The 12,620-nt window shown below is 39.6% G+C and overlaps 1 protein-coding gene across 10 annotated transcripts in view; it reads right to left on the bottom strand.

Moving 5' to 3' along the window:
• Positions 1-1,322: 1,322 nt before the first annotated feature.
• LOC106578818 (transforming acidic coiled-coil-containing protein 2) overlaps positions 1,323-12,620 on the bottom strand; it is a 76,864-nt gene continuing 65,566 nt past the window's right edge. For all 10 annotated transcript variants that reach the window (XM_045702309.1, XM_045702310.1, XM_045702307.1 and 7 more), the window contains 2 exons: positions 6,946-7,066; positions 1,323-3,404 (listed from right to left, as the gene is read on the bottom strand). In XM_045702309.1, the coding sequence (XP_045558265.1) occupies positions 3,339-3,404; positions 6,946-7,066 (187 nt within the window). In that variant the 3' untranslated portion in view covers positions 1,323-3,338. The remainder of the gene's footprint in view (positions 3,405-6,945; positions 7,067-12,620) is intronic.

Below are 12,620 nucleotides of genomic sequence, written 5' to 3'. Positions count from 1 at the left end.
ACATTTTGCATCATTCCATTCCTCTTACATTTTTGTCCTCTGTCATGATATTTTAAATCTACCAGTTGGTAAATGGCATTCTTTCATTGATCACTATTTTCAGAATCCGTTCTCTTGATGTATTCTAGTCTGTCATTAAAATTCTATTTAAAGGTAAACCGTATTTAAAGGGATGGCTTATGTTAAATGTACTGAAAAGTGGGAGGGTTTTCAGCGGTTGAATTACACTTATTCAGCGTGCACAAGGGAACCACACCTGCAAAGTCCGTTACGCACCTTCATAAGGTAAGTCTGAATACCAACTACTAAGAAGTGTTTAGGAAAGGCGTCATTTTGGAAAGGCGTCCGCATGCTTCACAGCCGAAGACTTTGTGCATATATTACGATTACTTTTTGTGACTTTTTTTGTTTGCTTTGGACTTCGGTGAGGGTTTTTTCGGCTTTTCAGGCACCACACAAAAATTCTGGAGACAAGCTGAAGTTTGGAGCCGAAGTCTACGCCCTTTCATAGTTGAATAGTCAACAGTAGGGATTCTTTAATAAGGCTTTGTTGTCATTCAACGAGAGATAACCCATTTTCATGCACATTTTTTAATTGAAAGGTACTGCAACAAACATCTTAGATGTAAAATTCTGCGACTAAGATTACTTCAGCAAAAACGTTATCTTAGATTAATTCTAAGATAGTGTATTCTGGCTACAGCGTCTCAAAATGGACAAACGGTACTATTTAATCAAGCAAAGGTCTTTTAAGGGAGTATGCGAGTACACTCCTTTGTTTCGGCTAGGCGCCAGGGCCCTTGGTGAAAGCCACAGGCCTTTTGATGGAACTAATTCAACAACCATGTCTCCATCACTAACTAATACAGTCATAGGTGGTTTCTCTACAAATACAGTAATGGGTGGTATCTCTACAAATACAGTAATGGGTGGTATCTCTACAAATACAGTCATGGGTGGTATCTCTACAAATACAGTCATGGGTGGTATCTCTACAAATACAGTCATGGGTGGTATCTCTACAAATACAGTCATGGGTGGTATCTCTACAAATACAGTCATGGGTGGTATCTCTACAAATACAGTCATGGGTGGTATCTCTACAAATACAGTAATGGGTGGTATCTCTACAAATACAGTAATGGGTGATATCTCTACAAATACAGTCATGGGTGGTATCTCTACAAATACAGTCATGGGTGGTATCTCTACAAATACAGTCATGGGTGGTATCTCTACAAATACAGTCATGGGTGGTATCTCTACAAATACAGTCATGGGTGGTATCTCTACTATTCACTCAAAAAGAAAAGACACCCGGGGAAATATATCACACCGTTTAATTACATTTTACTCCACTGTAGAGTGAGTGCATTTTATATTTCACTTCAGAGTAGAGTGAATTACTAATTAGTTCACTCCAGCGTATTGTGAATTTCACACAGCCAGTGTTGATTTTCTACTCTGTATAGGGTTACAGAAACACTTTTTAAATGTTAACATTTCAACACTTTTGTAAGTGTTAAATTCACTCTGTTGAGTGTGAAGGCATATGCACACCACAAAAGTAAAAAAATGAACAGAGGTGTCCTGAAATAAACATGACACACTGTACACACAGGGACCGTTTCTGTCATTCCCACAGCACTGAGAATCCTAGGTGTGTGTGTGTGTGTGTGTGTGTGTGTGTGTGTGTGTGTGTGTGTGTGTGTGTGTGTGTGTGTGTGTGTGTGTGTGTGTGTGTGTGTGTGTGTGTGTGTGTGTGTGTGTGTGTGTGTGTGTGCAATTTTCATTTTTCTCCTGGGACTCCATTTTCAAATCAGGCGACCCCCACATGGTGTTGCGACCCCTAGGTTGGGAAACGCTGGCCTAATCACTTGAAGGTGTTTGTTGTTTGTTTGTTTTTTCAAAGAAGCCACATCCCATGTTTCTATTGTCATCCTTTATTTCACGTTTCAGATGCTGTACACTATAGCTGTGCAGACCTGGGTTCAAATACTATTAGAAATCAATTCAATTACTTTATCTGTGCTTGATTGATCTCGCCAGGTTTTAACAGATTAATAAAATAGTCCCAAAACTGCAAACTCCACCCATTTGGCACTCTAGGCCAGAACAAACACTCAACATTTGAACCCAGACGAGTAGCAGTGCAGAGCTCTTTTTTCAATTGCTTCCACCTTGTGAACACATCAATTATAACAGGCCTGTGACATAGAGATCCAAAATGTAATTACTTACCTACCCTCAGTACCAACACCTGATTGTTACAGGAACAATTACTGTTCATCGTCATTAATATTAAAATAAAATAAAAAAAATAAAATCCCATCACACGTTTTTTTTTTCTTCAAGAAAAAATATGACATAAATTACGCCTCACAAAGTATCTGCACGATAACACGATCAAGGGAAGCCATTTAAACACAATATTGTATCAAAATGCAGATATATCTCTATTATAATCATCAGCACAACTTCCTACTTACAAAAAAAAGGACGTTTATATTTTGCTACTTCCACATGCAGTTCTCTGTGATCAAGTATATTTCTTATTAACTGAACGATTCATTGATTTATTCTATATATATATATATATATATATATATATGGTTTTCTTTTCATCTGTGTTTCACTCTCTAGTGTTGAGGATTGAAGACACAGCAGGAGTTGGAAGAGAGAACAGTATTTCCCCATCGTTTGCTGTCATGGCAACCACATCGCATATCAGTCTATCTTCAATCAATCAATGCACTCACCTTTCTCTCTATCACGCACACGCTTTCACACTCGCACCACACACACCACAAACACACCACAACATGTATACAAACTGTAAATGTGTACATATGAACTCCAACACAGTCTCATGATTTACATGTAAGCTCATGAGACTGAGTTGTACACTTGTACACACCACACACCCACCCACACCCACCACACACCACACACCACACACACACACACACACACACATACCCCACACTCTCTCTCATTTATGATATAGAGCACATTTCTAAACACTCGTTCACCGGATCCCTGATACAGGACATGTGGTACACATCGGCACATCAAAATGTACTGGGTGAAACCCATTGACCCTCCAATACTCTGGGGGTGCTGTTGCCAGTAGATACATGTACATAGTCAGTCAGTAGTGTATTACATCCAGAGACCACTTTGGCTTCAACTGTCCATCTGTTCAGCTGCCCATCAGTCCAAGTCAAGGTTTGGACGTAAAAGAGAAAACCACGTCTTCTCTCTTTATCTTTCTTCTATTCTTCTACCACTCCTTCCCCTCAGGCCCTGGAGACATGGGCTGGACGTGTTCAGCGTTGCTAGCTCTTTCCCATCTTGGCGATCAGCTCGTCACAGATCTTGGTCAGTTCTTCGATCTCTTTGTTCTTTAAGGAAGAGAGACAAAACCAGGTTAAAGTAATTCTGTGTTAAATTCGTCAACAAAAATAGTGACAAAAATGTTCGTCAAGCAACAATTTTTCAGTGGTAAGTGATTTTATTTATTTATTTATTTCACCTTTATTTAACCAGGTAGGCAAGTTGAGAACAAGTTCTCATTTACAATTGCGACCTGGCCAAGATAAAGCAAAGCAGTTCGACAACATACAAAAACACAGAGTTACACATGGAGTAAAACAACATACAATCAATGATGCAGTAGAAAAAAAATAAAAAATAAAAAATTAAAATAAAAAAAAAATAAGATTATATACAATGTGAGCAAATGATGTGAGATAAGGGAGGTAAAGGCAAAAAAATGCCATGGTGGCAAAGTAAATACAATATAGCAAGAAAAACACTGGAATGGTAGATTTGTAGTTTGAAGAAAGTTCAGAGATAAAATATAAATAATATGGTGCAAAGGAGCAAAATAAATAAAATAAATAAATACAGTAGGGGAAGAGGTAGTAGTTTGGGCAAAATTATAGATGGGCTATGTACAGGTGCAGTGATCTGTGAGCTGCTCTGACAGCTGGTGCTTAAAGCTAGTGAGGGAGATAAGTGTTTCCAGTTTTAGAGATTTTTGTAGTTCGTTCCAGTCATTGGCAGCAGAGAACTGGAAGGAGAGACGACCAAAGGAGGAGTTGGCTTTAGGGGTGACCAGAGAGATATACCTGCTGGAGCGCGTGCTACAGGTGGGTGCTGCTATGGTGACCACTGAGCGGAGATAAGGGGGGACTTTACCTAGCAGGGTCTTGTAGATGACCTGGAGCCAATGTGTTTGGCGACGATTATGAAGCGAAGGCCAGCCAACGAGAGCGTACAGGTCGCAGTGGTGGGTAGTATATGGGGCTTTGGTGACAAAACGGATGGCACTGTGATAGACTGCATCCAGCTTGTTGAGTAGGGTATTGGAAGCTATTTTGTAAATGACATCGCCGAAGTCGAGGATTGGTAGGATGGTCAGTTTTACGAGGGTATGTTTGGCAGCATGAGTGAAGGATGCTTTGTTGCGAAATAGGAAGCCAATTCGAGATTTCACTTTGGATTGGAGATGATTGATGTGAGTCTGGAAGGAGAGTTTACAGTCTAGCCAGACACCTAGGTATTTGTAGTTGTCCACGTATTCTAAGTCAGAACCGTCCAGAGTAGTGATGCTGGGCGGGCAGGCGGGTGCGGGCAGTGAACGGTTGAAGAGCATGCATTTGGTTTGGCTAGCGTTTAAGAGGGCGGCAGCGTAGCCTAGTGGTTAGAGTGTTGGACTACTAACCGAAAGGTTGCAAGATTGAATCCCCGAGCTGACAAGGAACACATCTGTCGTTCTGCCCCTGAACAAGGCAGTTAACTCACTGTTCCTATGCCGTCATTGAAAATAAGAATTTGTTCTTAACTGACTTGCCTAGTTAAATAAAGGTAAATTAAAAAAATAAGAGCAGTTGGAGGCCACGGAAGGAGTGTTGTATGGCATTGAAGCTCATTTTGAGGTTAGTTAAAGTTAACACAGTGTCCAAAGAAGGGCCAGATGTATACAGAATGGTGTCGTCTGCGTCGAGGTGGATCAGGGAATCACCTGCAGCAAGAGCGACATCGTTGATATATACAGAGAAAAGAGTCGGCCTGAGAATTGAACCCTGTGGTACCCCCATAGAGACTGCCAGAGGTCCGGACAACAGGCCCTCTCATTTTACACACTGAACTCTATCTGCGAAGTAGTTGGTGAACCAGGCGAGGCAGTCATTTGAGAAACCAAGGCTATTGAGTCTGCCAATAAGAATATGGTGATTAACAGAGTCGAAAGCCTTGGCCAGGTCGATGAAGACGGCTGCACAGTACTGTCTTTTATCGATGGCGGTTATGATATCGTTTAGTACCTTGAGCGTGGCTGAGGTGCACCCGTGACCAGCTCGGAAACTGGATTGCACAGCGGAAAAGGTACGGTGGGATTCGAAATGGTCAGTGCTCTGTTTATTAACTTGGCTTTCAAAGACTTTAGAAAGGCAGGGCAGGATGGATATAGGTCTGTAACAGTTTGGGTCTAGAGTGTCACCCCCTTTGAAGAGGGGGATGACCGCGGAAGCTTTCCAATCTTTGTGAATCTCAGACGAAATGAAAGAGAATTTGAACAGACTGGTAATAGGGGTTGCAATAATGGCGGCTGGTAATTTTAGAAAGAGAGGGTCCAGATTGTCTAGCCCGGCTGATTTGACGGGTCCAGGTTTTGCAGCTCTTTCAGAACATCTGCTATCTGGATTTGGGTGAAGGAGAAGCTGGGGAGGCTCGTGCAGTAGCTGCGAGGGGTGCGGAGCTGTTGGCCGGGGTTGGGGTAGCCAGGAGGAAAGCATGGCCAGCCTTAGAGAAATGCTTAAACTGTAACTACCAATTGGATACCACGAAAAAGGGGTAAAACATTTTTTTTAAACGAACACACGCTGCTACAGGAAATTAAAAACAATTTTAATAGTAAAACAACAGTCTAGATGTTTTTCTCTCCCTGGAGTATAGAAGAGTAGGCTGTCTTTGAATTTGTAGTATCGATCCTCCCACTTTCCCCACAGCATTTCATAGCCAGGTTCTGTTGCCTAAGTAGCCAAGTATCCTTTTTTTCCTCAGAGGAAAACGGCGCGATTCCCTTACCGTTTAAAAGATACAACCCATAATACCACCGCTATGTGTTTTTCTTTCCAAATCGTGCATTGTGTCGGGTCGCATTTTAAATTCATAAAGCATATAACGCGCCGTTCTAAAACAAGCCTACTTACGGACCCGGACAGTTAACCATTCATTTAGGTTGTGGACCCAGTGACTCAGACTTAAATCATTATTCAAATGACAAAATAGTGACTTAACACTTAATGATATTTTAGGCAAAATGAATAAGTTAAGACAAAAAAGAGTGGCACAACTGGTTTCCATTACAGTCTGTCATGTTTAGTAGGTCTGCAGACTTCCATCTTGCCTAGGTTTTTGCTCAAAGGGCTAACACAGTCTATTGGCATGCATGACACCTGGCTTCTAATCCATTCTGTCACATACAGATGTAGGATCTTAATATGAGCCAGTTTGCTACAACTGGAAATTATTCCTGCAACAACAGGAAACGTGAATTATTATGTGGATTATAATGTTTTTGTAGGGCTTGATACCTTTTTCGCAAGGGAAAATTAAGTGTGAAATCTCAAAGTGGAAATTACTCAGAAGCCTTTTTAAACCTCAAATACACATCACGTTTTCCATTTCCTAAACTGCAGTAACGTTCTCCTGCAACAGGGTGATCAAATGAAGATATGTCATCTGTATAATGCAACATCCTGAAGACGTGTGGGCTAACAAGAGACCTCAGTTTGAATTCTGTGTCCGTCACATATAATGCGTGCATCCTGGGGTTTATATTGACAAAGCATGCTTATCTAGGGCTTCATGGTCCCCCCCGTCCATGAAATCTTATCCATTGTGATATAAAAGGCCAAACTGATCCAAGATCAGTACCTTCTGCTCAAGAGTTCTCTCCAGTGAGTCCACTTTCATGGTCTCCTTCCTGAGAGAGGCCTGGTACGCTGCTGTCTCCTGACGGGACTTCATCCTCACCTGGGCGATGTCAGAGTTCGCCCTGAGATACACAAACAGGATATTAGTGTCATGGTGGTCAGAACATAGAGGATGTTAGTGTCATGGTGGTCAGAACATACAGGATGTTAGTGTCATGGTGGTCAGAACATACAGGATGTTAGTGTCATGGTGGTCAGAACATACAGGATGTTAGTGTCATGGTGGTCAGAACATACAGGATGTTAGTGTCATGGTGGTCAGAACATACAGGATGTTAGTGTCATGGTGGTCAGAACATACAGGATGTTAGTGTCATGGTGGTCAGAACATACAGGATGTTAGTGTCATGGTGGTCAGAACATACAGGTGCTCATCTGATCACCTCTATCAACAACAAGGAACTGGATCGCAGTTATATAATTATATTGTTATAATATCTGTGTACAGTAGGCTGGTTGAGATTCTATAATATCTGTGTACAGTAGGCTGGTTGAGATTCTATAATATCTGTGTACAGTAGGCTGGTTGAGATTCTATATTAACTGTGTGCAGTAGTCTGGTTGAGATTCTATAATATCTGTGTACAGTAGGCTGGTTGAGATTCTATATGAACTGTGTACAGTAGGCTGGTTGAGATTCTATAATATCTGTGTACAGTAGGCTGGTTGAGATTCTATATTAACTGTGTGCAGTAGGCTGGTTGAGATTCTATATGAACTGTGCACAGTAGGCTGGTTGAGATTCTATATTAACTGTGTACAGTTGGCTGGTTGAGATTCTATAATATCTGTGTACAGTAGGCTTGTTGACATTCTATAATATCTGTGTACAGTAGGCTGGTTGAGATTCTATAATATCTGTGTACAGTAGGCTGGTTGACATTCTATAATATCTGTGTACAGTTGGCTGGTTGAGATTCTATAATATCTGTGTACAGTAGGCTGGTTGAGATTCTATAATATCTGTGTACAGTAGGCTGGTTGAGATTCTATATTAACTGTGTGCAGTAGGCTGGTTGAGATTCTATAATATCTGTGTACATTTGGCTGGTTGAGATTCTATATGAACTGTGTACAGTTGGCTGGTTGAGATTCTATAATATCTGTGTACAGTTGGCTGGTTGAGATTCTATAATATCTGTGTACAGTAGACTGGTTGAGATTCTATATTAACTGTGTGCAGTAGGCTGGTTGAGATTCTACAATATCTGTGTACAGTAGGCTGGTTGAGATTCTATATGAACTGTGTACAGTAGGCTGGTTGAGATTCTATAATATCTGTGTACAGTAGACTGGTTGAGATTCTATAATATCTGTGTACAGTAGGCTGGTTGAGATTCTATATTAACTGTGTGCAGTAGGCTGGTTGAGATTCTATAATATTTGTGTACAGTTGGCTGGTTGAGATTCTATAATATCTGTGTACAGTAGGCTGGTTGAGATTCTATATTAACTGTATGCAGTAGGCTGGTTGAGATTCTATAATATCTGTGTACAGTAGGCTGGTTGAGATTCTATATTAACTGTATGCAGTAGGCTGGTTGAGATTCTATAATATCTGTGTACAGTAGGCTGGTTGAGATTCTATAATATCTGTGTACAGTAGGCTGGTTGAGATTCTATAATATCTGTGTACAGTAGGCTGGTTGAGATTCTATAATATCTGTGTACAGTTGGCTGGTTGAGATTCTATAATATCTGTGTACAGTAGGCTGGTTGAGATTCTATATTAACTGTAAGCAGTAGGCTGGTTGAGATTCTATAATATCTGTGTACAGTAGGCTGGTTGAGATTCTATAATATCTGTGTACAGTAGGCTGGTTGAGATTCTACATTAACTGTGTACAGTAGGCTAGTTGAGATTCTATAATATCTGTGTACAGTAGGCTGGTTGAGATTCTATAATATCTGTGTACAGTAGGCTGGTTGAGATTCTATATTAACTGTATGCAGTAGGCTGGTTGAGATTCTATAATATCTGTGTACAGTTGGCTGGTTGAGATTCTATAATATCTGTGTACAGTAGGCTGGTTGAGATTCTATATTAACTGTGTGCAGTAGGCTGGTTGAGATTCTATAATATCTGTGTAATGTAGGCTGGTTGAGATTCTATAATATCTGTGTACAGTAGGCTGGTTGACATTCTATAATATCTGTGTACAGTTGGCTGGTTGAGATTCTATAATATCTGTGTACAGTAGGCTGGTTGAGATTCTATAATATCTGTGTACAGTTGGCTGGTTGAGATTCTATAATATCTGTGTACAGTAGGCTGGTTGACATTCTATAATATCTGTGTACAGTAGGCTGGTTGAGATTCTATAATATCTGTGTACAGTAGGCTGGTTGAGATTCTATAATATCTGTGTACAGTAGGCTGGTTGAGATTCTATAATATCTGTGTACATTAGGCTGGTTGAGATTCTATAATATCTGTGTACAGTAGGCTGGTTGAGATTCTATATGAACTGTGTACAGTAGGCTGGTTGAGATTCTATAATATCTGTGTACAGTAGACTGGTTGAGATTCTATAATATCTGTGTACAGTAGGCTGGTTGACATTCTATAATATCTGTGTACAGTTGGCTGGTTGAGATTCTATAATATCTGTGTACAGTTGGCTGGTTGAGATTCTATAATATCTGTGTACAGTTGGCTGGTTGAGATTCTATAATATCTGTGTTCAGTTGGCTGGTTGAGATTCTATAATATCTGTGTACATTAGGCTGGTTGAGATTCTATAATATCTGTGTACAGTAGACTGGTTGAGATTCTATAATATCTGTGTACATTAGGCTGGTTGAGATTCTATAATATCTGTGTACAGTTGGCTGGTTGAGATTCTATAATATCTGTGTACAGTTGGCTGGTTGAGATTCTATAATATCTGTGTACATTAGGCTGGTTGAGATTCTATAATATCTGTGTACAGTTGGCTGGTTGACATTCTATAATATCTGTGTACAGTAGGCTGGTTGAGATTCTATAATATCTGTGTACAGTTGGCTGGTTGAGATTCTATAATATCTGTGTACAGTAGGCTGGTTGACATTCTATAATATCTGTGTACATTTGGCTGGTTGAGATTCTATAATATCTGTGTACAGTTGGCTGGTTGAGATTCTATATGAACTGTGTACAGTAGGCTGGTTGAGATTCTATAATATCTGTGTACATTAGGCTGGTTGAGATTCTATATGAACTGTGTACAGTAGGCTGGTTGAGATTCTTTATTAACTGTGTACAGTTGGCTGGTTGAGATTCTATAATATCTGTGTACATTAGGCTGGTTGAGATTCTATATGAACTGTGTACAGTAGGCTGGTTGAGATTCTTTATTAACTGTGTACAGTTGGCTGGTTGAGATTCTATAATATCTGTGTACAGTAGGCTGGTTGAGATTCTATAATATCTGTGTACAGTTGGCTGGTTGAGATTCTATAATATCTGTGTACAGTAGGCTGGTTGAGATTCTATAATATCTGTGTACAGTAGGCTGGTTGAGATTCTATAATATCTGTGTACAGTTGGCTGGTTGAGATTCTATATTAACTGTGTGCAGTAGGCTGGTTGAGATTCTATAATATCTGTGTACAGTAGGCTGGTTGAGATTCTATAATATCAGTGTACAGTAGGCTGGTTGAGATTCTATAATATCTGTGTACAGTAGGCTGGTTGACATTCTATAATATCTGTGTACAGTAGGCTGGTTGAGATACTCTATTAACTGTGTGCAGTAGGCTGGTTGAGATTCTATAATATCAGTGTACAGTAGGCTGGTTGAGATTCTATAATATCAGTGTACAGTAGGCTGGTTGAGATTCTATAATATCTGTGTACAGTAGGCTGGTTGACATTCTATAATATCTGTGTACAGTAGGCTGGTTGAGATTCTATAATATCTGTGTACAGTAGGCTGGTTGAGATTCTATAATATCTGTGTACAGTAGGCTGGTTGAGATTCAATAATATCTGTGTTCAGTTGGCTGGTTGAGATTCTATAATATCTGTGTACAGTAGGCTGGTTGAGATTCAATAATATCTGTGTACAGTTGGCTGGTTGAGATTCTATATTAACTGTGTGCAGTAGGCTGGTTGAGATTCTATAATATTTGTGTACAGTTGGCTGGTTGAGATTCTATAATATCTGTGTACAGTAGGCTGGTTGAGATTCTATATTAACTGTATGCAGTAGGCTGGTTGAGATTCTATAATATCTGTGTACAGTTGGCTGGTTGAGATTCTATAATATCTGTGTACAGTAGGCTGGTTGAGATTCTATATTAACTGTAAGCAGTAGGCTGGTTGAGATTCTATAATATCTGTGTACAGTAGGCTGGTTGAGATTCTATAATATCTGTGTACAGTAGGCTGGTTGAGATTCTACATTAACTGTGTACAGTAGGCTAGTTGAGATTCTATAATATCTGTGTACAGTAGGCTGGTTGAGATTCTATAATATCTGTGTACAGTAGGCTGGTTGAGATTCTATAATATCTGTGTAATGTAGGCTGGTTGAGATTCTATAATATCTGTGTACAGTAGGCTGGTTGACATTCTATAATATCTGTGTACAGTTGGCTGGTTGAGATTCTATAATATCTGTGTACAGTTGGCTGGTTGAGATTCTATAATATCTGTGTACAGTTGGCTGGTTGAGATTCTATAATATCTGTGTACAGTAGGCTGGTTGACATTCTATAATATCTGTGTACATTTGGCTGGTTGAGATTCTATAATATCTGTGTACAGTTGGCTGGTTGAGATTCTATATGAACTGTGTACAGTAGGCTGGTTGAGATTCTATAATATCTGTGTACATTAGGCTGGTTGAGATTCTATATGAACTGTGTACAGTAGGCTGGTTGAGATTCTTTATTAACTGTGTACAGTTGGCTGGTTGAGATTCTATAATATCTGTGTACATTAGGCTGGTTGAGATTCTATATGAACTGTGTACAGTAGGCTGGTTGAGATTCTTTATTAACTGTGTACAGTTGGCTGGTTGAGATTCTATAATATCTGTGTACAGTTGGCTGGTTGAGATTCTATAATATCTGTGTACAGTAGGCTGGTTGAGATTCTATAATATCTGTGTACAGTAGGCTGGTTGAGATTCTATATTAACTGTATGTAGTAGGCTGGTTGAGATTCTATAATATCTGTGTACAGTAGGCTGGTTGAGATACTCTATTAACTGTGTGCAGTAGGCTGGTTGAGATTCTATAATATCAGTGTACAGTAGGCTGGTTGAGATTCTATAATATCTGTGTACAGTAGGCTGGTTGAGATTCTATAATATCTGTGTACAGTTGGCTGGTTGACATTCTATAATATCTGTGTACAGTAGGCTGGTTGAGATTCTATAATATCTGTGTACAGTAGGCTGGTTGAGATTCAATAATATCTGTGTTCAGTTGGCTGGTTGAGATTCTATAATATCTGTGTACAGTAGGCTGGTTGAGATTCAATAATATCTGTGTACAGTTGGCTGGTTAAGATTCTATAATATCTGTGGTTGTCTATATCTTTCTGTTTTTTAATTTAATTTAGTGTATTGAGACCATATGATAATCCACTATAAATGAAGACTTGACTTGGTTGAATATGTATGA

The sequence above is a fragment of the Salmo salar genome, chromosome ssa19 (genome assembly GCF_905237065.1).
Source record: "Salmo salar chromosome ssa19, Ssal_v3.1, whole genome shotgun sequence".
NCBI lineage: Eukaryota > Metazoa > Chordata > Actinopteri > Salmoniformes > Salmonidae > Salmo > Salmo salar.
The sequence above is the reverse complement of the archived record's forward strand: the minus strand, read 5'-3'. Positions and strand labels throughout refer to the sequence as shown.